The 24,637-nt window shown below is 42.5% G+C and overlaps 2 protein-coding genes across 2 annotated transcripts; both read left to right on the forward strand.

The window, feature by feature from the left end:
- The first annotated feature begins 1,511 nt into the window (after positions 1-1,511).
- Positions 1,512-8,258, forward strand: fbxo33 (F-box protein 33). Its single transcript, XM_026307715.1, has 6 exons — positions 1,512-2,067; positions 4,660-4,770; positions 6,420-6,580; positions 6,703-6,911; positions 7,049-7,346; positions 7,486-8,258. The coding sequence occupies exons 1-6, from the start codon at positions 1,625-1,627 to the stop codon at positions 7,749-7,751; spliced, it is 1,488 nt and encodes a 495-aa protein (XP_026163500.1). The 5' UTR covers positions 1,512-1,624; the 3' UTR covers positions 7,752-8,258.
- Positions 8,259-19,877: 11,619 nt separating this feature from the next.
- On the forward strand, positions 19,878-24,594 carry pnn (pinin, desmosome associated protein). Its single transcript, XM_026306526.2, has 9 exons — positions 19,878-20,034; positions 20,499-20,576; positions 20,939-21,010; positions 21,277-21,352; positions 21,443-21,537; positions 21,671-21,746; positions 22,271-22,426; positions 23,072-23,210; positions 23,321-24,594. Exons 1-9 carry the CDS (start codon positions 19,922-19,924, stop codon positions 24,553-24,555), a joined length of 2,040 nt encoding a protein of 679 aa, XP_026162311.1. The 5' UTR covers positions 19,878-19,921; the 3' UTR covers positions 24,556-24,594.
- Positions 24,595-24,637: the final 43 nt, after the last annotated feature.

Consider the following 24,637-nt stretch of genomic DNA (forward strand, 5'->3'; position numbering starts at 1 on the left):
CTTTTGCCATTGAATGTATTCATATGCAACTCTTATCTATTAGCCTGCCGTCCTTGTGACATGAACTTTTTCACACTATAAAGTGTGTGTAATCCATTTTTATATGTATTTTTATTTACTCCAATTTAATATGAATTTCTACAGTTAAAGTGTATAATTGAATAAAATATATATATATATTTTTTCTACTTATTTATTGCATGACTTTGTTATAAGCCACTGTACCGGAGTCAAATTCCTTGTGTATCCAACATACTTGGCAATAAATTCTGATAATTTTATGAATTTTTTTTTTTTTTTTAACTTTGTACCAGAATTCTCTTTAAGTGGTTTACTACTCTGCCTTATGGACAGTCTTTTTGTCCTTTCCTCTTCACAACTGATTTCCCCCTAATTACTCCTTTAAAAAAAAAAAATCAGTGATTGTGACTGAAGAAAAATGGTCAAGAGGCACAGCAGTGATTAAAAGTTCAAGGAGGATGCAGCTCATTTTGGACTGCCATATTGCTGTCCTGTGGGGACAAGGGCAACTGAAAACAAACCCATAGTCGGTGTCGCAAATTTTTTTTACATTTTTTTTCTACATCATGAGAGAAAGGTGACATGCATGGATGGAAAGCATTAATTGTCATTGCAGTGTCTCAGGTTTAATAATTGCAACAACCCACGTTGTTTGATTATTTCATTACCATGTTTAATTAATCATATTAGGGTGAAAAATGATGAATATTAATGTCAAACTCTGATGTTCTTAACCTAAAAGTTTACCATCATACAGGCTTGCAGGACTAATCAAACATGGCATCTTGACTGGAATAGTTGATAGCACAGAGTCATGTTGGCAGACAGGGAGAAATTGTTACTTGTCAGTCCCAAAGCTACACTGAAAATATTAAATAGCTCTTGCCTTATTAATGTGGATAGTCATATTCACAAATATTAAATAATCCACCTTTGGACTAAAATTGTCACAGCCAGACATGACAAGACTATGAGATTATTTTGACATTGCATTCCAATATAATAGCCACGCATCAAATACTATTACTATTCTTGTGAGGCATAACCTATTATCAAACTTAATAATACCTTGTGGTCTGATTTTGTTCTCCTCGTGTCATTTTTCTTGAGTGCTGGGTCTGAATCGGAGGGGGTGTGTCTGAGTGGGAACATCAAAATAAAGATCACGTGTTGGCTCGAGTTTTTTTTTATTTATTTATTTTAAACTGCTGAGAAACACCGCCCTCCCGCGGAGCACGGCGGTATGGCAAAAATAACAGCAACTGAGGACTAAACCATTAACGCGAAAAGGCCAGTTATGAAGACATAGGGTATCAGAAATCTGGCGAAAATTTCACAAATTCTTAATACGTCTGGATAAAAAAAATGGTCTTTAACCAAACGCAACACAATAACACGTGACAGCCTTTGTAGTATTTGTGATGATTGATTTGTTCCCCGTGCGTTGGAGGCGAGTGGTGCGGTCCGGTAGTATTGAAGGCAAAGCCCAGAGACGGTTTGTTTTCACCGCTGTTTCCGCCGCTGCAGCGCCGATTTGTTTTGAACGGTTCAAACATTCCTTTATATCTGGTCGGGCTTTGGACAGCGGCTTTTTTAGCTCGCCATGGCTCTGTGCGGGGGTGTCGGGGCCATGGCTTTACCCAGCGAGCTTATTGTGCACATATTCTCCTTTCTGTCCGACCGAGACAAGCTCCGGGCCTCGGCCGTGTGCTCACGATGGAGGGAGTGTCTCTTCTACCCTGCGCTGTGGACCGAGCTCAAAATGCGGATCGGTGGTGGTTGTAACGGCGGCGGGTCCAGCTCCGAGGAGACCTCCAGACTGGAGTTTCTCATGCGGAAGTTCGGTTCGTTCGTTCGGGAGCTCCAGCTGGAACTCGCACCGGTGGGAGGCTGCATTAGCCCGCTGAACAATGACCCGTCGACAGCCAGGATGGACCAGCCTCCCGGTCCCGATAGCGACCCTCAGCTGTCCGAGCGATGGAGAGACGCCATGGCCACCTACTTGGACCAGGTGTTGTGTGTGTTCACCAGCATCCGAAACAACAGGTAACGCTGAATTGGCCCCAAAACGTCTTGGTCTGTGTTTATTTTTATTCGGTTTTAGCAATTAACGGGACACATTCTACTTTTGTTTGAATCTCACAGGATCGGATGCGTCGCAGTGGGCTAGCAGCTAACGTTAGCTAGCTCGGTTAGCTATAAACAAACCCTGACATTAGGAGTTACGTAATCGGGTCTTTGCTGAGGCGCTAATGTCGACGTTATGTTAATAAAGTGTCTGAAGACACTGTGAATGTAGTTTACTGTTTAGCTTTAAAGCGCCAGTCATCAGGTAACGAAGTGTAGATGATGTAACTATGTGTCAGTCCCAGGTCAAACGCTTCTCCGCGTTTCCTCTGTGGACAGCTGTGTTGTTGTCTGTGGTACAGTGGGCTCGCCGCACCAGCACATACGATACAACACTGGCTTTTTTTGGGTGGGGGGGGGCTGTGACTTGCTGATATCAGCACTGACACACACCTGTACAGTGTATGTGCATATATACTTAGCTGTGATGCCTCAGGAGCAGTCGTGGCCTAATGGATAGGGAGTCGGACTTGTAACCCGAAAGTTGGGGTTTCGATTCTCAAGTTGAATTATTGGTGGGCTATAGTGAATAGCCAGCGCCCTGTCCATCTTCAGTGCCACGACTGAGGTGAGACCCCTGATCAAGGCACCGGACCCCCAACTGCTCCCCAGGGCCGCAGCACTGGCTCATTTATTGGTCCGGGTGTGTGTTCGTTCACTGCTGTGTGTGTGCACTTTCGGATGGGTTCAATGCAGAGCACAAATTCCGAGTATAGGTCCCAGTACTTGGCCACAAAAGTCACCTTCACTTTCACTCTGTGGATGATGTCCAGGATAGCTACATGAAACCACACGGACTTTCTGCTCTGGAAGTTTCCCTTCTGTAAAACTTTCCACTGAATGCTAAGATTTCTGATTATAGTGCAGAGCTTGTACTAGATCTTCTCCCGCATTCTCCAGTGTTTTCTACAGGGATCTAGCACTGGAGCAGCACTCATCCAGAAGCTGTGCAGTTCATGTTTTATTTGTGCTGACTGCTCTGAAACCTTTTCTATTTTCTGAATCATTCATGTTGAGCAGTCTCTAACCTGTTACTGGGCTGGTATATCCAAATGTCAGCATCCATGCAGAATTTGTTTTATTTTTGAATATGGGGAAATCTAGTTTTTTTTTTTTTTTTAAACGCTGTATTACAGTGACATGGCTTCAGCATCCAATCTGGGGAAGGTTGTACTTTATCTTTAAAAAGCCAACTCAGAAATAAAACAAGGTTGCATGTGTTGGTACATAACTTGTATCATTGCCTGTCAGCCCAGATGATTTCATGTATACTCAGAAGGCCATGAACATTAGTATTTAGTTCATACTGTTAAGTAGGACATTTGTACTGCAAACCTAGTCTGCATTGGAACTCAAATATTAATCAAATTGCTGTAGGCCTTGTTCAGTCTATCAGGTCCCACTAAACGGCAATTAATTTTTTTTTTTTTGTTTTTTGTTTTTTTCCCAGTAGGGAAAAAAGTCAGTTTTGCTTTCAGATGACATTGGTCTAACTCCACTGATACTGGAGCATCCTCAAACCAATGACAAGTGACATGCCACTGTTCCTTTATCTGTGGATTCACATACTAAGTAGCTGCATGAGACTGTTGATGGTTTTACTGCAGAGGCATTTTGTGAAACTTAGCTCTCAGCGGATATGCAGGAAATGAGATGTATCAAAATTACTTTGTAGGTCTGTGTCATATGAATCTGTACCATGCATGTGGTTGACAGTTCTTCCCAACAGCTTACATTGGTGATCTTCCGAACGTCAGTGTCAAAACAGATGTAGACAGCCTGTTTGGATGAAGGTAGTCGGGTGTGTTGTGACCTCTGTGTTTTTCTTAACTGCTTGTCAAAGCTCCTTCTTTTGGCACATAGTCTGCTACTTGATTTTGACCAGTCTATTTTGGGTATAAGGGTATGAAGTGCTCTAGACAGCAGTGCAGTAAAGTGCAGTACTGCCATAATTCTGTGCATACAACTCAGCACAAAACACCCACAGTTTCACTACTAGTCAACCTTTATATGAAGTCTATTTTCCATTTTATTTGTATAGCACCAAATCACAATAAAATCATCTCAAGGCACTTTACATAAAAATCCAACAAATCTCTTATGAGCAAGCACTTAGCAACTGTGGGGAGGACAAACTCCAGGAACAGAGGGAAAAACCAGACACACAACTTGCTGCACTAATGAGTTAAACAAATGTTGACAGAACAAACAGATGGCAATGAAACAATCCATTTCAGATAATTGTCTTCTTATATGGGATATTGCATGGTTACGTTTGGTTCTGTTTTCCAGTGAGCCAGTCAAGAGTTTAACTACAAAAAGTTAATTGTGTTTTTATTGTTTTTCTTATGATACATGTTTCACTGACCCCGTGACAAAGTTTTCCACCCAACGTGATGCTTTATTATTCTAAATCAATAGAGCATCCGGTGTCTTTTCTTTTTTTTTTCTTTTCATCATTGCCTCTCTCTCTCTCTCTCTTTCTCTCTCCCCCATTCTCCCATTCTCTAGAAACCTGCAGAAGCTGAGTCTGTATGGAGACACCTGTATTCTCCAGCAGGAGGGTTTATTGGACAGCTCTAACCTGCACCAAATTCACCAGGGGGACAAAAAGATCAATGAGTAAGCACATTTAACATAAAAAGAACTTTCTGTAATATCTCAGAAATTATTTTTTGTTTCTGTCAAAGAGGGGGAACTGTGTCAGAACTGTAATTATTTTACAAAATGCAGAGATGTGTAGGCCAATTTGTCATCACTCAGAGGGCACACCCACACATCTCCAGCATGCCCACAGCACAGTACACATCATGTCCAGATCAAACACACACAATGCATGTGACCTGCTTTCTGTCAACCAACTGCTGGCATAATGTAGCCCACACTCCATGGGTGTAGACGCTGAGGATCACAGGATAGTTTAGAGGTCGAGAATTGCCAATGATGATCTCATGTTTCATATTAATCCAGTACACAAACCTCTGCCAACATGCAAAGTTGCCAAACTTGGCTCTGATCGACCATTTTGGGAATCTGATGTCAAATGAAAGTTATCTTCATAGGTCTGAGGGGGAGAAAAAAAAAAAAACCTGTTGACACCAGAATTCTTCCAGCACGGACTTTATGTAGCAATGCATGTATGTACGTATGTGTTCACAGTTTCACAACACACTTCAATATACAGACTGTTGCCTGTTCAGAGATTAGTGACAATCCTTTCTTTCTGTATCACAGTACTTTTCATTCATAGCAACCAGTGTGGGTTTGTTTTGTAACTCAGGGGGTGAGGAGGTGGTTGGCATCACGTGAAAATGTCGACCCATACCTTTATAGTCTGGAGGATTTGAAGCAATGTAAAGGCTTTCTAACTGTTTTAATGAACCTCAATTAAATAAAGCTGCAATGTTCACTTTGATTTTTATAGGTCTACTCATCAGCACAAACTACAGTCCCCAAACAGTTGAATCGAAATTGTCATGGCATTTTAAACATACACCTATTAACACAGGATTTAGACAAATGAGCAGTATTGATTCCTTTATAGCTCAAGGATAGCGCGTAATACCGAGTCTCCTACCAAGTGTGCCTCAGCTCTATATTTCCCCTGCCTCTGTACTTGTTGCTTTTACCATGTCTCTGGTTTTTCTTGCACTCTTCCCAAAAGACTATTTCTCACAAAACAGTCTCCAGGTGCAGCTCTTATGTATCCTTTGCTCGCTTCATATAATTGGCAAGATTCATAATGCACACAATGCTTCCTCAGAGCAGAGGAGGCATAAAGGAAACAATAACTCTACACACCGTACAATCTTTTGACCTTCAGTTAGTGCTTCTCTCCCTGTCTTCAGCCCATGAGAACACACTGCTCCGGCTTTCTCAGATCACCTCGAAATAATAAGGCATTATTATTTCATTATTTCAGATCAACACACACACACCTAATGTGCACCAGCTGAATTTTTATATTAAAGAAATTTTTCAAATTTAAAAAACAACTGAACTCGGCCATATAGATATTTTACAAATGTGATCCATCATTAATGATTGTTTTGACATACAAATCTAGTTTATATACTAGTCTCTATCCTGTTTTATTCTTTACTCTCAAAGTTTATTTTATAATGTGTCTTAGATTTCATTTTTCTGCCATGGGCAGGTCTCGGGGTATGTTAAATGAACCTTGTAAGAAGCTGTAGTCATGCTGGAAGAGTGAATTTAAACAAATTTTTCTCTTTCCTCTCTTTGTTGCCTGTCTCCTCTGCTCTCTGCAGAATCCAGCAGTTATTCATGGAGTTTCTGTCTAATAGCAGGCAGCTGAGGTGGTTATCTTGTAGCTTCATGCTGGGTCTGGTGACTCCCTGCTCCTTAGCCTGTCTATCAAATCCTTCAGCTGAGACCCTGCAGCACCTCAGTTTACTGGACCACCAGCTAGGTATGTATTAGTCTGCCATCTCACATCTCACAACCTTGGTAGACACAAAATAGTCCCCTGAAAGTTTAGAAACAGTAGGAGTAGCACAGTGCAGTGTGTCAGCTCTCTTGAATTGTCCTCAGGTCCCCTCATCTCACCATCAGAGTTGGATCGTCTCTCTAATCTTCATTCGCTGGCTCTGGATTTCTCTGACTTGACATCTGAGCTTTGTGCTCTGCTGGCGTCTACACGCCGAACGCCATTGCATCGCCTCTCCTTACTGCTGAATGGTCCTGCCCTAGAGTTCAAACCGTTGGAAGGGACAGCTACGGAGGATGATTGGAAGGCACTGGTAATGCAGCAACTATCTGTGATTGTCTGTGCTATATTCCCTGTATTTTTTGATGATTGGATGTATGTGATTGTTTAAATGCATTAGTTCATGTCGTGCACATCAGTCAAGTTTACCTGAGCACCCCCTGCCCCCAGGTTCGAGTGAGTGCCAACCTGCGAGTGTATATCATGGCTCTGGAGGTCGACAGCTCAGAGCTCCTCAGGGTCCTGAAGCCTAGCCTTCCTCTGGAGCGCCTCCACCTTGACAGTTACAGCACGCTGGTGACTGACGCCACACTGGAGCTCATCTCTCAGCAGTACAACAAAACACTTACTCAGTTCCTGCTCCTGAGGGACGACCCCGACTTCCCTGACCTCAGCGTCAATCGCAATGAAGACCCCTTGGTCCTCTTAGCCTGGAGATGTACTCAGCTGGCTGTACTAGTAATACATGGTGAGTTCACCTTGTTGTTTCAGGGCTATGAAGTGATTTTAGTATGTGTTTGCTGTACCTTATGCTGATTTTTCGAGTGATTCTTTTGGACATGTACAAGTTTGTGCAGGCTAGACCTACCTCCCTGTCTTCTCTGTAGGTTATACAGTGTGGTCCCACAACCTGGTGGCCATCTCTCGGCTTCGAGGCTCCAGCCTTCGTGTCCTGACTGTCTCTGAGGAGAGCATCGATTTCGACCCCGACCAGTCAGTGTGCATGGAAGGCAACCCGGTCCACAACTTGGTCAAGGAGGTTTCCCTGGGCCTTGGCCGTGTCTGGCACCCGTGCCTGGATTCCAGCCTGGTTTTGTCAGAACCCACCCAGCACTTCCACCGCGAGCTGCATGCCTTCAGCATGGGCATGTAGGCAGGGATGGCAAACCCAACACATCATAGCCTAAACTGTGTCAAGACCAGGCCAGACCCTCCCCTGCCCTTCCAAACACAAGGTCAGACCTCTGAGCCACAAATCTAAACTGGATCTTGGAACAATCTATAAATTATTTTCATTTGAGCTGATATGAGCTTTTATTTTATTTTTTGTGTTTCTCTCACAGATGTTTTTAGCACACAATCAAAACCACCAAAAGTTTTTTTGCTTTTCCCTCCATTAGTGATTTTGGAAAAACAGTCTTTCATCTTTAAATAAATTAGCCAATAAAGAATTGCAAACTGGATATTCTAATTAAAATTTGATGTTTATTTAGTTTGAAGGAATGCCAGCTCCAAATGCCCTCTTGTCTGCATGGCCCAGTCTGGTCTGGTCTTGGCCACAGTAAGTGTTCAGAGCGCTCAATGTCTCTCCTTCACCTTAATAACCTCCAGAGCCTTTGTATGATGTAACTTTGATTTTGTTTTCACTTTTTCATTTTTTTTTTTTGAGTGTTTTTCCATCTCTCCCTGCTCTGTGTAGTATCTTGTTTTTCCTATGTGGTGGTTCCCTTGCCTGTATAGGCTTTGTGCATATTTAAATACAAGATATATTATTATCCTGCTCATAGCTAGAGCAGGACAGGCAGGTGGGTTGAGTGATGGACCAGTGGGATTTGGGGGAAATGTGTGTTGAGACACAAGCTACTATCTTTAATTGTGATTTATTATTTTCTTTTCATCTTTTTTTTTTTTTTACCTTTTACTCTATGTCAGTCTGTCTGTCTGCTCCACTTTAGCCAAAGCTGGAGCTTGTAAACTAACTGATCAATCACTTCCTGGGTAACACAACCTTAGCTGCTGCTTCTGTGGCTCTGAAAGAGCACCTTGTGCACTTGTCCATTAGGTCAAGAGCCTTGCCAGCAGGGTGGGAATCTCCACTGTAAAATGGCTGACTGTGGTTGGTGGAAATCAGTTCCAGTGCAGTTTTCAGCAACAGCCATGTCAGTGCCATAGCCAAGATCATTCTCAAGAGAGTGGTATTCCAAAGCCAAGTGGTTTTATTAAAGGTTTTGTTGGAGAATATTATGCCACCAACACACTTCCCACCCTTGCTCACTCTTCGACTTTTTGGGAAACCTCACTAGTCGACTAAACAGGGAGCCTGGTCTTCCAACTGACATCCAGAGCCAAACTTAAAGATTCAACCCCTCACCATACAGCACACCCCTACTGTTTGTGCTGGTAGCAGATCTTCTATAATCAGGAAGACTATAGCTGCCATTGTGCTTCTTTAGAGGTCTCACTTTTCTGACTGGCGACACTGGTTCCAGTATTAAAATGTCATCAAATCAAAAGAACATTGACTGTGCATCACAAAATGACAGACTTTGATATGAAAACGTCTTCAAATAGTTCAGCATTATTCAAAGAGGACGTATTTTTTCATTCCACGATGCCATAAATATCTGTGTTTTCATAAAATCTCTGTGACTGTTTCCATTTTCTTGAAGATGTGCTAAAAAAACATCAGTATTCTGTAGGCGCAGCTTCTTATCGTGGCAAATACTAAACCTAGGCTTTGCCATCATGCCAGCAGTACTGTAGGTAGGAACCATGTTTTTCAGTGGTCATCTTCTTGTTTTGAAGTAAGGCATTTCATCTTTATGAATAGGGAAAAGAAAAACGCATTGAATGTATTTGATCTGTAATTTAACTCCCATTTTCTCATTCTGTTGGCCAGTTAGTCAGGTTTTTGTTATTTTATTCAAGGCTTACTGTATAGTTATATTTGCCACAGAAATTTGGCAGGTGCATATCTTGCCGCAACAGTCAGGGCTGCTGAATAAATGAGGTTGGATATTGTAGGTTCCAGAGACAGCAAGTGGTGTCTTTGTTGGAGAATGGCACCTACGGCACAAGGTTTTGGGTTGTTTGTGGCAAACAGTTCTTCTGTCAGTCTCAGGTAGGCTTTTAACATCACTAAGACCAGGACAGTGGCGGTGGTGATGTCATGGGGGGGGAGGTGTGAAACAATCAGTTAATGTGAGGAATAGTCTTTTTATTTCCTCTTGAGTCACAGTTGCCTTGGAAACAGCCCATTGTTTTCTGAATCCAGTTGTGTGTTACTGATGATGTTGTTATTCATGATATTTATCTTGCCATTCGATGACCCCCTTGCTCCACCTTGGTTGGAGGGTCGTACAAACCTAATCATACATTTGTTTTCAAAGATTAAGGTTGAAAAACTGAAGAATGGCAAAGTGATTCTGCTCATTGCACATGTTTTATACCTCCAGTAGATGTTGCAGGGGGCAGGGAGTGACTGCAGAGCAGTAGAAAATCCATGCTGTCAATAGAGGATCTGCTGGGCCCAATTAGTCTCTGAACTGAATGTAGTCTATGTTCTGGGGTGAAAGGATTTCTGTCTGGCACAGCTGATCTTGTCTGACTGTGCAACTGGCTTGTTCTTCAGGCATTCATTAACAAGGTTAAGGGCGTGACTTTAATGGAGGCTCTTTTATTGTGCCATTCTAAGTTTTGAAAATCAATGAGTGAATGTCTTGGACCGTAAGAACCGCAATAACTCTTATTCAGGCTCTGTGGAAGTGATAGCATGTAATGTTCACAGGGCTCAAGCCAGGCACTGCAGACTAAATATCTTGTGCTCCAGATAAAGCTAATTCTGAGTACCACCAGTCAATACCTGGGCCCAGTGCGGTTGCAGCCGATGCTCCAGTGCTGCAGAGTGGTCGTTACAGCTGTGAACACTGGCGTCTTACAGCTGAGTGGAGTTGGGATTTTTTTTGAAAATCTAAGTTACAACAGGCTTCTTTCCCAAGCAAAGGCATTCAGCTTAACCGTCAACAGGAAAGTTGGTCTCTCCAATGGCTCCAGCTCAGTTCAGGCTGAGGTTAGGGCAATGGCACTGCAGACAGTGAAGGTCCATTTCAAGGTTGATATATTACAAACGCTGACTTAGTGTTTTTTTTTTGGTTTTTTTTTTGTTTTTTTTTTGTTTCCTTTTTGTCTCCCAGACCGATATGGGGCCAGAGTTGCAAGCATGCCAGCACTTTTGCTTGGTTCAAAATGAATAGGTCCTAGTAGTGGGCCAGTGCTTACCAAATGTTTGCTCTTCTGTTAAGGGACCTTAATGGTTTAGCCATGAAAATCTCTCCAGTCCTTGGTCCGTATCTCAGGATAAATGCACTTTGGTACCAAGACTTTCTTTTAATGGCTGTCAGTGGCTGCTCACTCAGAGGGGACAATACCAACATAACGTGTTCAGACCCAAATATGTTGGATTTTTATCGTATCTTCCTCTTCCTCCCCTCCTCTATTTTTTTTTTTTCTTCTCATCACTCTTTTTAGATATGACCTGTTTTTCTTTAGATGCTTGTGTATAGTCATTGCCTGATAAGGAGGAAAGGTCACAGCAATTTTATAGCAGAATGTCTGTGTGTCTGTAAACAGACTTTTACAAACAACTGATTTTAACCATCTGATTTTACAGACCCCACCATGTGTGCTTCCTCCTCTCCTTCCTTTAAACATTATTGGCTCCAACCTAGATGTCACATGTTAGTGTTTCTGCCCCTAATGATTGAGTTAACTCTCACATACACAGTACCTTTCTTATCATAGGCTTCGCTCCCAGACAGCGTTTCCAAATGGATCCCCAGGATAAATGCTTTATCAAAAGTTGATGTTTTGACTATTTATGATATAGAAATCTTTAAGGATTCTTGTACACTCCAGAAGTGAACCAAGAAAAAAAAAAAGAAAGAAAGAAAAGGTGTAGGCAACCCATATAAGAGCAGGAAGGCATTCCACAGCAATGTCTTCTTTCTTATTGCTTATGTTAGTTTTTTGTCCTTCACCTAAACACACCAAACTTCTAGTGAAGATAGTGTGGAAAGAGCTGTGCTTTGTCCATGCAGGGGGAGAAAAGGCGAGCCAAGCTTCTACCATCAGTGCAGACAGATGGCACAAATTACTGTACACTTAGATAGGACTTGACACAGCCATAGTCAAAGCATAGCATAGCCTTTTGAATAATGTCAGCAGAAAAAAAAAGACATGTCTCTGATCTCCATGTGTTCACTCCAATAGCTAAATATTGAGCCGTCTTGTGCCTGATAGCGTCTCAAGTCTCACTGCTTTTCAAGCTTCTCCTCTCCCCCAAGTTATTGGCTTTGTGCTGTTTGTTAGATGTCGCTGTGATTTGAAGTTCACTCTTTAGGGAACTCATCAGTGTTGAGAGCTACAGTAGCCTGGGTTCCAGCATCTGTTTTATTTGTCTTTGAGTGTGCCTGTATTTTCTGTGCAAGACTTCGTGTAAAACGTTCAGGTGTGTCCAGTCGAAATGTGTGAATTAGATGGTATGAATGTGCATATGTTAAAGTAGTCATTTAGCATACATTTTCTGTATGTATATGTGTAAGAGGGGCTTGCTCGTGTTCAGTAGTCTTATCAGTTGCAGTGCAGCAGGAAACAGGAACAGAAAACGTTCGTTCTCAGGGTACAGTCGGTTCTCAAGCGGAGGAGGAGGTTAAGCAACAATAGCTCAGGCATCTAGCTCACTCATATGACTACTAGGAGTCACTGGATCTCTTCTCCTCCCTTGATGTGTTTTATGCTGCCAAAGATCACAGTGGAACAAACATAACCCAGGCACAGCTCTGTCTGAAGTGCCCCGTACATACACACAGACACACATACACACTGGCAGGGAGCTGGTCCAGTATTTTCTTCTACCTTTCATCTCCATCTAGTGCTTTCTATCCTGTTGTTTATTTCTGGGTCCTTGACATACAATGGATCCCACTGTGCTGAGTGTTTGCATTCTATAGATGGATTGAATACAGACCAAATTAAGCCTGTACACAAAAGTGTGTCCTGTGTTGTCAGTGGCTGCACCCTAAAGTGACAAAGTTAAGATTTCACACTAGTTGTATAACATGTGTTGTGCCTATCTCATAAAGGAAAGCAAGGCCTTTCTAGTCCAGCCCAGTCCAATCCAGTCCAGTGCAGTTCTATAGTGTGACAGAGGCTTACGCAGAGACTCATCACCAATGTTTAACACCTCACTTCTCCCTCTTTCTCTTCTCTCCATTGTCTGTTTCACTGTGAGGGCTGAGTGAATGTAAAGACTAATTGCCAGGAGGATGTGGAGTTTGGTTCAAGCTCAGAGCATGTCGGGGAATAAGCACTCCCTCAGATGCTTCCAAAAGCTACTTTGTGACAGACTGTAGCTTCCCAGTGAGAACCAAGACCAGTGTGCCTGGTGCGTTATGTTGTATGGCCTGTAAGGTCAGACATGATGGGAAGTTTCTAGTGCCGGGCTTTTTGGAGCTGTAAAGTGATTTGCTGCTAGAAACAGGACATTCCACAAATAGGGTCACTCAGGTCATCTGACTGGCAAGTGGTTTAGTAGATGGCTGAACTGTCCTGTCTCTGTGTCTCTCTTGTTCCATATGCATAATATTTTTTTGTGATCTGTTTTTAAAAGAATCATGGATATAGCAGCTAAGACTGAAAAATCACACCAGATTGGCTGCTGATCTGAGCAGAGTGAAGCTGCGACACTATTTATAAGTTGTTTAAAAAGTGTCACTCTTTTTGAACTCACGTGTGTTACTCATTACTGTGTATTTCTGCGAGCCAAGCTTCATGCCACCTGAGGTCATTTACAGACCTTTCGTGTCCGGCACAGGAAAGGTCACAAGTGAAAGCTCACAGTGCTAAATATGAGGACAAACCACACTTTCTGTAAAATGAGTTAGCTTCACCCCTGGAGCCGACCACCAGTTAAAGAACGCACAACGCAGTAAGAGGAGCTTGGTCTGCGTATTTAGTACACACATGAATACACACTTACTTGTACACCATATGCACACAGAGGTTTGTGTATGACTATGCTATAAGATGAGGCTAGCAGAGAGCTCTGCTGTTGAATTGACCTGGCTCTAGAGGGGAGAAGGGCTGTTGGTTTTTCAGGAGACAGTTACTAGCAGTCACTGTACAGTGATGTGGTTGCAGCTGGTGCAGTCTGCCCTTTTGATCTGTTATCTGTTTGTTTTGATTTTTAGCTTCTTTTTTTTTTGTTGGTTTTTTTTTTCTGTGCTCTTTATATGCATTTGTGAAGAAATCCTGGATGATAACAGGGCCCCAGTGGCCTTGTGGGTAATTGAATCTGCAGAGCTGGTCTCTAATGTAGTCTTTCGGAGACAGTTGTACTCACAGATGATCAAGGCTGTATTCACACAGACATTTGTCCTGCAGTTAAAAAACACAAGTTTAGTTAGAGGAACGCACTTGTGTGTTTAAGAGCTTATGAGATGCCTGCACACACAACAGTTCAGGAAAGTTATCACAGCAGCAACTGTTTTATATTTCACGACAATCTTGTCACGCTGCTGTGTCTGTGCACTTTGTGCATTAAGACAATTGAGAAAGTCTGTGTTTTGTTTTTTAGTGACAGTCTGTCTGAACACAGCCTAATAAAACTGTGTGGTGACCACAGTACTATAGATATACAGGGATCTGGACATGCCTGTCTGATCAGGCCCATATATACTTAGTAGCCAAATTTAATACCACTGACATGGATGTGTGTGTGTATGTGTGTGTGTGTGTTTCTTTAGTACCAAAACAGCAGACTGTGTCAGATGTGCATCAGTCTAAATACAGGCTCATAGCCACAAACAGACACACATCAGCCATGACCAGTTTCATTTCCTTTGTAATCACTGCTCAAACTCAATGCCAACCTAAGAGTTTGTGGTCTTGGTTCTAAGGATGTTTGCACTTTTAAAAATAGTTGTGGAAAAGAGGTAGTAAGATGGTTCTGGGCCTGAAGAGATTTAGGGAATGTTGATATTAAAAGACAGGGTGTCCTGATCACAGTGCAAGATTTCAAATGCTTCCTGTTTGTTTTGTTTGTTTGTTGTTGTTGTTTTTTTAATAAATATATATATATATCTAAATGCTAAGACCGTAGACTACTACCAGTACATGCAAGACTTTACGCTCACACAGTGCTGGACTTGCACAGGAACGTGAGAAATCCGATTAACATCCTGATAGGTTTCTGTTACTTGGAGAAAAACACTGGACGTGCATTGCACTGGTATTAAAAACAGCTCTGTGTAACAGATACAGATCGATGTGTATGCGGTTAGATATTATCTCAGTGAAGGGGAGGTTCACACAGAGAGAGGTTATTGCTGTTTGCCACACTGAGAGCCTTACAGGAGGTTTGGACTCTCCGGTTTTCAGTCTTTGCCATAGCTGACACGAAAACTGATTTTCCAGCCAGATTATGACGATGATCTCAGCATGACTAGAATGTGAAGTGTCTAGTATCGTGCTACTTCGCAGTGTTAAAGAAGAAACCACAACATGGCACTGATAGCATACCCTGGCCAAACTGTCCGCTCTGGTGCATACCGTAGAGATTGGTCTAGCGCCTGGCTATATCAGGGAACTGATAGATATTCATGCTCAGTGTCAGCCAACTATCTTCATTTAGATCTCAGCTACTGTGGCTCTGATGTTTCTGGCTGATAAACAAAGTCTTTCTTGTCAAGCCTGGAGAGCCAAACCTCCTAATTAGCCAGGCAGGCAGGCCTGCTGCCCAGTCCAGTCTCACAACTATGCAAGAAGAATGCAGATAATCCACTTCTTTTTTTTTTCTTCCTGTTTTTATATTTAGTTTTTCTTTTCTTTTTCTTTTTTTTTTTTCTCCACTGTCACATAGTAGAAATGAAGACGTAAACTAATAAGAACTTGCAATGACAATACTTGGCCTTATGATGATTTCTGAAATCGTATCATTCAGTTTTAAGATCTTTTGATTCTGGTCAGCCAGCCCAGCGACAGCAGCGGTGACGGTGGGCTCACTCTTGGTCTCTGTGAGACTGGCTAGATGGCCCCAGTTTTATCGTGGTACGAATGTTGTGCATTTGTTTAAAATCAGGACAGTTTGCAATAACAGCAGTCTTACTAGTGGCCACAAAGGGGCATAAGCAGTGCTGACAGCGCCCGGCTGCGTCTTTAGAAAACCATAGAGGAAGAGAAATAAACTATATAAATAAATATATTATCTCACACACTGCATATTTGTATAGGTATCAGCAACGCATTACCCTGGTATACTCTTATGCAACACATGTCCGGGTTCAATTTATGAACATGAAGTATAATATGGAGTCACACAGACTTTGTAAATCAGGCGCTGTGTTGTTGTGTGTGTTGCAAAAAATGGTTTTGCCATCCTTAATGTTGAATATTCTGAGCATTATGTTCCTGTGTGCTTGCGTTTGTTAAAGTGAACACTTAGCAGTGGGTTTTACCTTTGTTCTGTAAGCAGGGAGCCAGATGCATCCCAAAATACAGCTGGACAAGATTTACCATGGAGTATTCTGATACAATTCAGGACCTCTCTAAATCTTCTGATCAGTATGTGGTTTTTAAATTAGCCCAGTCTAGCTTCCAACTTACCTGAAAAGGCTAGATGATTGGGAACTCAACAACAACCATTTAAGAATAAAACTGACTTGTAATCTTCCCAGCTGTTTATTGAATGAGTGTGCAAGAAGAGTCCTCGCCGACTGAGAGGACAGTTTTACCAATGAGAACAGTGTTGATCCATGTTTCTGTTGTGCATATAAGGGAGGAGACAATACAAACCTCCATGTGAAATCTCTTAACTGACAGATGGCATACATTTGAGTGGTGAACCTGCCGAATGTTGATTTGAAGTAATGTTGAATGAATGCTTCTCTTCTTTTAGTCAGTGAATAAAAGCATTAAATACGTCATTTGCTTCCATTGTCGTCTTATTTCTTTATTTGGTGTGAAATGTACCAGTGATTTGCAATTCCAGGACCATGTATTTTAACACAACATATTTGCTGACAGTGCATACACCATATTTGTACCCATAGGTTACATAAATACCGACTCCCTTGGATAAATGGCAGTAGTTAAAAAGGCTTTACATAATTGGCCGACACTCCAGACACACTTGGTAACACATTCCTGCTCTGCACCGACTGAGGACGCAACGCAGAGCACTTAAAATTCAACCACTGTCACCATGACAACGCAACAGTGAGAAATATAGGGAGGAAACAGTCGGCTGGTGATGAGTAGGGAGGTGAGAAGGTGAAACAGTTAATGAAGGACTCAACAGACAGGCAGCAACAAACCAGGAGGGATGGTGGTTTCAGACAGAGAAATATGAAGGTTAGAAATAGGACAATGATACACACAAAAGCCACACCTAAAAACTGGAAAAGGTGAGAAGAGTTTTCACCTGTAAGCTTTCAAGTAATTTTTTTTTCCAGATGTCTAGCTGGCATAAATACAGGTGTCTGTCCCTTTCACAGTCAATCAACACCTTTGTGATCACTACAATGAAAGTGAATGAGTCATAAACCACTAACAAGACCTGTCTGCTTGTTTCATTCAGTTATGAAACAGGTAGAGCCGATCTTCTCAGCTCAGACTAGGTGATTGTTCCACCCCAGGTATTTCGAAATGGTCTACTGCACAATACTGTTTCATAGATAGGAACAATTATGCTGTGGATGTTTGCCATTTTTATTTGCATCCAGACCGAGAACTTCAGCTAATATTAGTTTGTTTTCTGCTTTGTTCAGAGCTCAGACAAGGAGCGTGTCTGGGTAATGAGACTATAGGATTATAGTGTTAATAACACATTTCTGCATGTGCCACAGCTACATTGGAAATAACAAACAACAAACACAAAGACATTCAGCTGCTCAAGTTATTAATCTTTCATCCCCAGCAACGAGAGGAATGTTTATATGTGTGTGTGTAATAGGGTGTGATTTCCTTAATATAATTGGAGGGGTAAACAGTCTTGTTGAATAACAGACTTAACTGAGGTGTGTCAGACACTTTCGTGGATCATATGAAGACACTAAATGTAATTTTGAAAGCAAACTATAATTTCATGGATTTCCTGTTGTTGCCTGGAAAGTCAAAAATGTGAAGAAATAACATAAGTGCAAAAATTATTTTGACAAACTTAGAACATATATTCCATATTCAGTCCATTTGATAATTCAAACATTTTCAATGGTGGATTTTTCCTTGAATCCTGACACTCATGTTAAAGTAAATGTCAGCATATAGTCTCCTCTGCAGCTCAGTGTCCTAAATACTGGCTGTAGACATATGACACAATATACATGTAGGCCTACAGTGTCATTTGGCAATCATACACTCAGCTCACTAGATAACACACATACACTGCCACAATGAACTTAGTACATACACAAAATCATGTATGGTTGTTATATACTCTACATTGTATAGGCCAGGTTTGCAGTTTACTAAGCTAGCTCTATGTAAAATAAATGTTTTAAAAACAGGAAGAAGATATGAGGTTTAAAAAGGCATATATATATGTTCTGTAGTGACTACTTGAGGAGAGGACTATGCACTCAGGGTATGAGGGGTCTGCTTGCTCCGTCCCACATTTCCTCACCATAGACTGGTACAGGTCTTGGATGGAGGGGAGATCGTGATGTGGCAGAATGAAGCTGATGAATCATCAATGAACCAGCAAAAATCCAGCAGTGTCACATGCTGATTTGATATGCACCAGAAAATGAGCTGTGGGTTGACGCTTGCTTGGTTCCCTCTCTGATCTGCTCTCAGAGGTTTTATTTTCAGCACCATCACAGTTCAGCTGTGATACTCTCAGGGCTCAGTGCTGTGTGACACAGTTGTAAAGACATGGGCAGCCATACAGTCACACCTGGCTGATGTGCACTGAGACTCTGGAGAATTAAAACAAATGAGCACTTGCTGTTGTCGGCTCTGCTCTTCAACATTCAACAGCAAAGAAAACATAGATAGGTTTTCACAATTAAAGGTTGTTTGAAATGCCACGTAGCTTATTACATCCATGTTCGCTTTTTACAAGAGACAGTCTGATGTTTTCATATAGAGAAGTAGACATTTCCCCATTCAGAGCTGTTTAATTTGCATAGCTTTTATTTTAATGAACATGCTGGAGCAGCAGGTGTCAGTAATGCACTACAATGTCGCAGTCGGCTACAATAAAAACAGACAAAGAAAAAAAGAACAGGCATTAGGTTTAAGCAAGTCCTCTGTTACAACACAGAGCATTACGCATATAACCAGTAGCTATGATAACAACCCGCACTAATGTACTCCTTATAGAGGCAGGTGACACACTGCTGGAGATACGGAGAGAAAAATTGTAAAATCACTGGCATATTGGATCAAGCTTAAAAGAAGTGGTGAAAGAAATCCAGCGACCATGATAATACAGAGCTGTTGGAACGGGTTTGGGTGGAGGGTGAAGGCAGGTGCTCAGAAATATAGAATAGATACTGAGGAGCTTTCACAGTGTTCACCCATGGCCTTTCCCTGAAGTAAAGGTAGACCTGAATGTCCTGGATATGAAAAGAGAATGCAGAATGAATGAAGTGGGATTTAAAACAAGTGTATATCTGAGGAGCACTTATTTTAATTATCCTAAAATATATGCAGATGGCTCTAAGGACACGAGGGGGTGTGTGGAAATAGGAGTGTAGGTAACAGAATTTGAAATTTCCAAAAGCCTGTCAGTTGAGTTGTCTGTATTGACAGCAGAAATAGTAGCAGCCATTATTAGTCTTCAGTGGGTGGAGGAGGTCAGACTCAGTATCAACCCTAGGAAGTTTAAAGTCATCAGTCACGGTAAGAGATGACCTACCTACTGAAATTCAGCACAGTCTGCTCAGACTTCACAGGGGTGGTGTTGATATACATTTTTTGCCGGGTGCCAGCTCATGAAGGAGTAAAAGGCAATGAGGTCTGGCGAAGGAGACAGTGGGAAGGAACATAACAGTCCCTGTCCATTTAGGAAAAGAAGAAGGAAAAGCAAAGAAAGAGAAGGAATACGAGGAGCCAGGAAGGCACTCTTTTACATCCTATACGATGCAGGATCGGTAGGTAGGATTTAAAGGGGGTAGATAGCATGGTGCTGCGCCCTCTTGTACATTTAGGTGGCAGTATACACATGAAAGCTGCTTGCGATCCGTCATTAAATCGAAAGAAGAAGAAGAGGGCGCTCACCATAGAAGAAGAAGGAAAACGTGATTCGCGCTAACTTGAGGCAAGATGGCGGTGGTAGTGCGGAGCTTGCAGGACCAGCTCGAAAAAGCTAAGGAAAGTTTGAAAAATGTGGACGATAATATTCGTAAATTAACTGGACGTGACCCCAATGAATCAAGGTAAAAAGCCGTAGTGATTATTTAGCCTTTGTCTCATTTCGGGTGATCATCCAAGCAGTTTGCTATTGCTCAGGTACCTGGCGTTGTGTGCTAGCATGAGTCGGCTAACGTTAGTTAGCTAGCGTTAGCAGATTTACGTCCACGTCTTCAGCGTTAAACTGTTTGAGGCTGAACTTGGACAAGCTGACTTGACTAAGTCCACAGTGATGAGGTAGTCACGCAGCTATAACAGGTAAACCGTAAATAACCACCCCCCACCTCGGTGTGACGCTTCAATGTAGCAGGCCTGATATAGTTAGGCCCGGCTGTAAGCGTCGCCTGAGAGTCACTACAGGCTCACTGGCTTAGTGTCCAGAGGCTGTGACGATAACAAAAAACGAAAGTAGAATTTTCCTTCGGCGCTTCATGTGAAGACGAGACTTGTTTTGCTTTTGTTTTGACCGTTTGACCTGCTGTGTTTACAGACCGGGTCAGATCCGTCGGCTGGGCGGCCCCATGGCAGGCCTGGGTGGAGGTAGAGGCAGAGGAGTCAACCTGCTCAGGTAATGCTGTAGTTCGCGCGTGTGTGTGCGCTCATTCACATGTTGTCAGATTCAGAGGGTGCTGTGGATTGGCCTCCAAGCTCTACAGAGTGTACTCTCTAAAGAGCAGCATAAAACATTACTGACCCGAGCAGCATGGCAGTCATGTCAGCTGTGAACCTGCAGAACTGCTCCACATGATTTCTTCCACAGGGCAGATGTTTGGTTAGGAGGAGCGTCTGTGGGCTAAATTACCACAGTCCCTAAATGTTACATTTGTGGCAGTTGTTTGATGGATTGTATCATTGCATTCCTGTTTGTATACCTGAGGGTTAACTTCTTAAATTTGTGTGCTAAAGGTCTAACTCACTATCTGTTCACAGGCGTAGTCTCTCAGACATGGGGAGCGGCGGCCCCCCTGCCAAGCAGAGGGACATTGAAGGAGCCTTGCTTAGGTGAGATCCAGATTTTTAATTGACACACTGTTCTATCATGGTAAGGGGTGTGTAACACATTTTCTTGAATTCACTTTAATACCAGAATGCGAGCCTATGTATCTTATAGGTGTTGAGATTAAAATAGATTGATTTCACAGTAGCATCTGAACTAAAAAGTTAATTCCACTAACCAAAGAGCAATGAGAAAATCATTGATTTTAATTTCCTGTTCTGTGAAGGCTTTGCTGCAGGCTTAGGATTATTTTGGTACTTTTTATGTGCAGGCTGGCGGGGGACCAGAGGGCCAGGAGAGACACGCGTAACGACAGCGACGCCGAGGATGAGGATGATGTCAAAAAGGTACAGTTTTCTTGTCTGAGACATGTTTGCAGTTTTGCACATTGGTCATAAAGACAGTCTCAAGAAACCGGCTTGTTGCCTTTCCTTCAGCCGGCGTTGCAGTCGTCTGTAGTAGCTACCTCCAAGGAGAGAACACGCCGAGACCTTATTCAAGATCAGACCATGGATGAGAAGGGCAAACAAAGGTTGGTCCACACGAGTGCTGCACACACTGTAGCTTCAGTTTTACATTTGGGGAAAGAAACAGAGACTTGTGGATCAACATTCAGCTCAGAGCTGCGATTGTGTGTTTAATGGGAGGTTTTTCTTCTTCATTAGGAATCGGCGTATGTTTGGCCTGTTGATGGGGACATTACAGAAATTCAAACAGGAATCCAACGTCTCTTCAGAGAAGGTGAGTAGATCCATCTGGTTTATTAGTGAACTGCTGAGCTCCCTACCAGTCAGCTTGGTAGGTAAAGCAAACAAACCTGACATGTACATTTAAACTGGTCTCTTATGTATGCTGATTTGAGTCTGAAAGACTAAGAGAAAATAGCACTTCAGTGTTTTAATCCAAATGTTTTAGTTATTAAACAGATGGTGGTTTATAGCATATTTGCTATTGAAACAAAATTGAAGTGGAAGTCCTGTGCTACAAATATACTTTTAGTTTAGTCCATATTTAAGCACATTTTCCCCAATTTCTCAAAGAAAGCTAATCTCAAAGAAGTGTAAAAAAAAAATGTTCCAGTAATACAAGGAAAAGTTGTAGGTTTCGTTCTGTCCACAGTAGCATTTTCAAGGACAGACCTGCTGACACAGTATTTATACAATAAGGGGAACGGCAGCCCAGTCTTGTTGTAGTACGCACAGTGTTCCTCTTTAACTCTTCAGACTTGATAGCTCTCTTACTGTCCTCTGCTCTTCACTCCACAGCAAAAGCGGCGCACAGAGATTGAGCAGAAGCTTGAGGTTCAGGCTGAGGCTGAGAAAAAGAAGGTGGAGAATGAAAAAAGGGAGCTGTTTGAAGAACGCAGAGCCAAACAGACTGAGCTGAGACTACTGGAGCAGAAAGTGGAATTGGCTCAGCTGGTAAGAACTAACTAGAAAGTCAGTGGACGATGAAAACATTGTTCAGTTAATATAAAATTATGCTAATATGTAAAGTATGTTTTGATGATACATCTAACAAAATTAAGTTATGATGCAGCTCTCTTCCCAATATTCTTTAAAGAAAATGCAACAGTTGGTATTTTTCAGTAATTAAACACATATTTATGAATATTGTACCATATTTTACAGACTGTCACACTTTTTTTTTTTTTATTCCTCTGGCCTGTCCTACAATTTATGTATATTTTATTTTACAATTTATGTATATTTTACTACTAGTTAGATGGCACTCTTGACTCAGTTGAAAATAATACTGGTACCATTGAAAAGGTAAAAACCTTTGTTCATGCTAAACTATAACTCCTAGTGTAATATAAGTGAAAATACTGTCCAAAAGAAAGAGCTACACTGCAGACATCAGTGCAGGTAATAAAGTCTGTAGCTGAAACAAAGTTTGGAGTGTCAGCATTCAGACAAGCTGAGAGAGGAGGACACGCTGTTTAATCTCACACCCTGATGTTGGCATAGTTGTTCAACATTACTTCACATGGATGAATGAATCTCATAATGCCCTTCTGCTTGTTGACTATAATTAGAAATGCTGTTTGTTTCTTCTGAAAACAGCAAGAGGAGTGGACCAGCCATAATAACCGCCTGGTGAAATACATTCGTACTAAGACCAAGCCTCCCATTTTCTATTTGCCTGGAAAAATGTGCTCCGCCACACAGAAGCTCCTCGATGACTCCACCAAGAAACTAAATGGTTAGTTAAGTTTCTGATTTTGGAAATAAACTGAAGTAGTATTGTCTGAGTGATACCATATGTTTTGTTGGGTTTGTCTGTTAGTCACATCTGGGTTTGTCTTGTGACAGTTGTGTTTGAGGAGAGGCGTGAGGCTTTTGCTGAACACCTCAGCAAGATGGAGTCCCGCCCCCGGCGGCAGCCAAACCGCGACCAGGACGGCAACACAGCGGCAACAGGGACGGACCATTCGGCGGAGGGTAAGCCAGCAGGTCAGGTAGTGAAGGTGATAGGTAATAAAGGGGATGCAGGGATGGAGGAAGAGGAGGATGAAGAGGAGGAGGAGAGCGAAAAGGTGGGGAATAGAAAGGTTACAGAGAAGAACAAGAGGATGGAGGAGGAGGAAATGGAAGGGTTAAAGAAAATAGAAGAGGAGGCAGAAAGGATGGAGTTAGGTGAGGAGGGCAGTGAGGAGAAGAAGGAAGGAGAGGGGGGGGTTAAGGGCAGAGAGGATCAGAAAGAAAAGAAAAACAAAGAGGCAAGTCCAGGTTCAGAAGAGATGGAGGGGGAGGGGGAGCAGGAAGACAAGAGCAGGGAAGAAGTGGGAGAAACAGAAAAACAGGGGCCTGTAGATGTCCAAAACCTAAAGACCAGCGACACACAGGCCTTTGAACCAGCTGTAACCAGCCAAAAAGCAGCAGACACCAGTCAGCCGCCCCAGGCTAGCCCCACTGCAAGGAATCCAGCAGTACAGTCCTCTGAGACCCAGAAGGCCTCTCCTGTCCCAGAACCCCAAACTGCCTCCACCCTGTCTGGCCTAGATTACATCATCCCTGGTCTTGAGGTCCAGGAGAACCAAGCTGCAGAAGGAAAATTAGGAGAGGATACCCCACACAAAGTACCTGATTCCCAGGAGGCCCCGAGCTCTACTGCTGCACCCTCTAAGGGGGATGATGATAGCAGAAGAGGAAGGAAGAGGGAAAAGGAGCTGAGGAAGGGCCGTAGTCACAGTAACAGCTCGTCCTCTTCCTCCTCCGGCTCCTCCTCCAGTGGAAGTTCCTCATCTTCCTCTGGTTCCAGCCGCTCCTCTTCTTCATCCTCGTCCTCTTCATCCTCGTCGTCCAACAGCAGCAGCCGAAGTCGCAGCCGAGATAGTGACAAACGCAAGAGGCCATCGGACAGAGGCAGGGACAGGAAAAAGGAAGAAGAGCGAAGTCGCCACAAGAGAGGGGGAAGTAGCGGAGGAGGGAGAGACTCAAAGGGACCGAATGAAAGGAGGAAGAGGAGGAGCGAGGAAGGGAGGGGCAGGTCGTCCCGGAGCAATAGGGAACATAAAGATAGAGACAGGAAGGACAAGAGACGCTAATGTGGTTTGCACTCAGCCTCAGGATGGTCATGTCGATAACCACAGGAGAAAACAGAATATAAATTGGATTACTTTTTAAACA

This window comes from Mastacembelus armatus, chromosome 22 (genome assembly GCF_900324485.2).
Source record: "Mastacembelus armatus chromosome 22, fMasArm1.2, whole genome shotgun sequence".
Classification (NCBI taxonomy): domain Eukaryota; kingdom Metazoa; phylum Chordata; class Actinopteri; order Synbranchiformes; family Mastacembelidae; genus Mastacembelus; species Mastacembelus armatus.

What these genes read in the sequence shown, in the direction of transcription:
- fbxo33 (XM_026307715.1), top strand. Translation starts at nt 1,625, where the DNA reads ATGGCTCTGTGCGGGGGTGTCGGGGCCATGGCTTTACCCAGCGAGCTT. An exon ending in TTTACTGGACCACCAGCTAG is followed by an intron (nt 6,581 to 6,702) that starts GTATGTATTAGT and finishes AATTGTCCTCAG; the next exon opens with GTCCCCTCATCTCACCATCA. An exon ending in AGGATGATTGGAAGGCACTG is followed by an intron (nt 6,912 to 7,048) that starts GTAATGCAGCAA and finishes CCCTGCCCCCAG; the next exon opens with GTTCGAGTGAGTGCCAACCT.
- pnn (XM_026306526.2), top strand. Translation starts at nt 19,922, where the DNA reads ATGGCGGTGGTAGTGCGGAGCTTGCAGGACCAGCTCGAAAAAGCTAAG. An exon ending in GATGAGAAGGGCAAACAAAG is followed by an intron (nt 21,538 to 21,670) that starts GTTGGTCCACAC and finishes CTTCTTCATTAG; the next exon opens with GAATCGGCGTATGTTTGGCC. An exon ending in CTCCACCAAGAAACTAAATG is followed by an intron (nt 23,211 to 23,320) that starts GTTAGTTAAGTT and finishes GTCTTGTGACAG; the next exon opens with TTGTGTTTGAGGAGAGGCGT.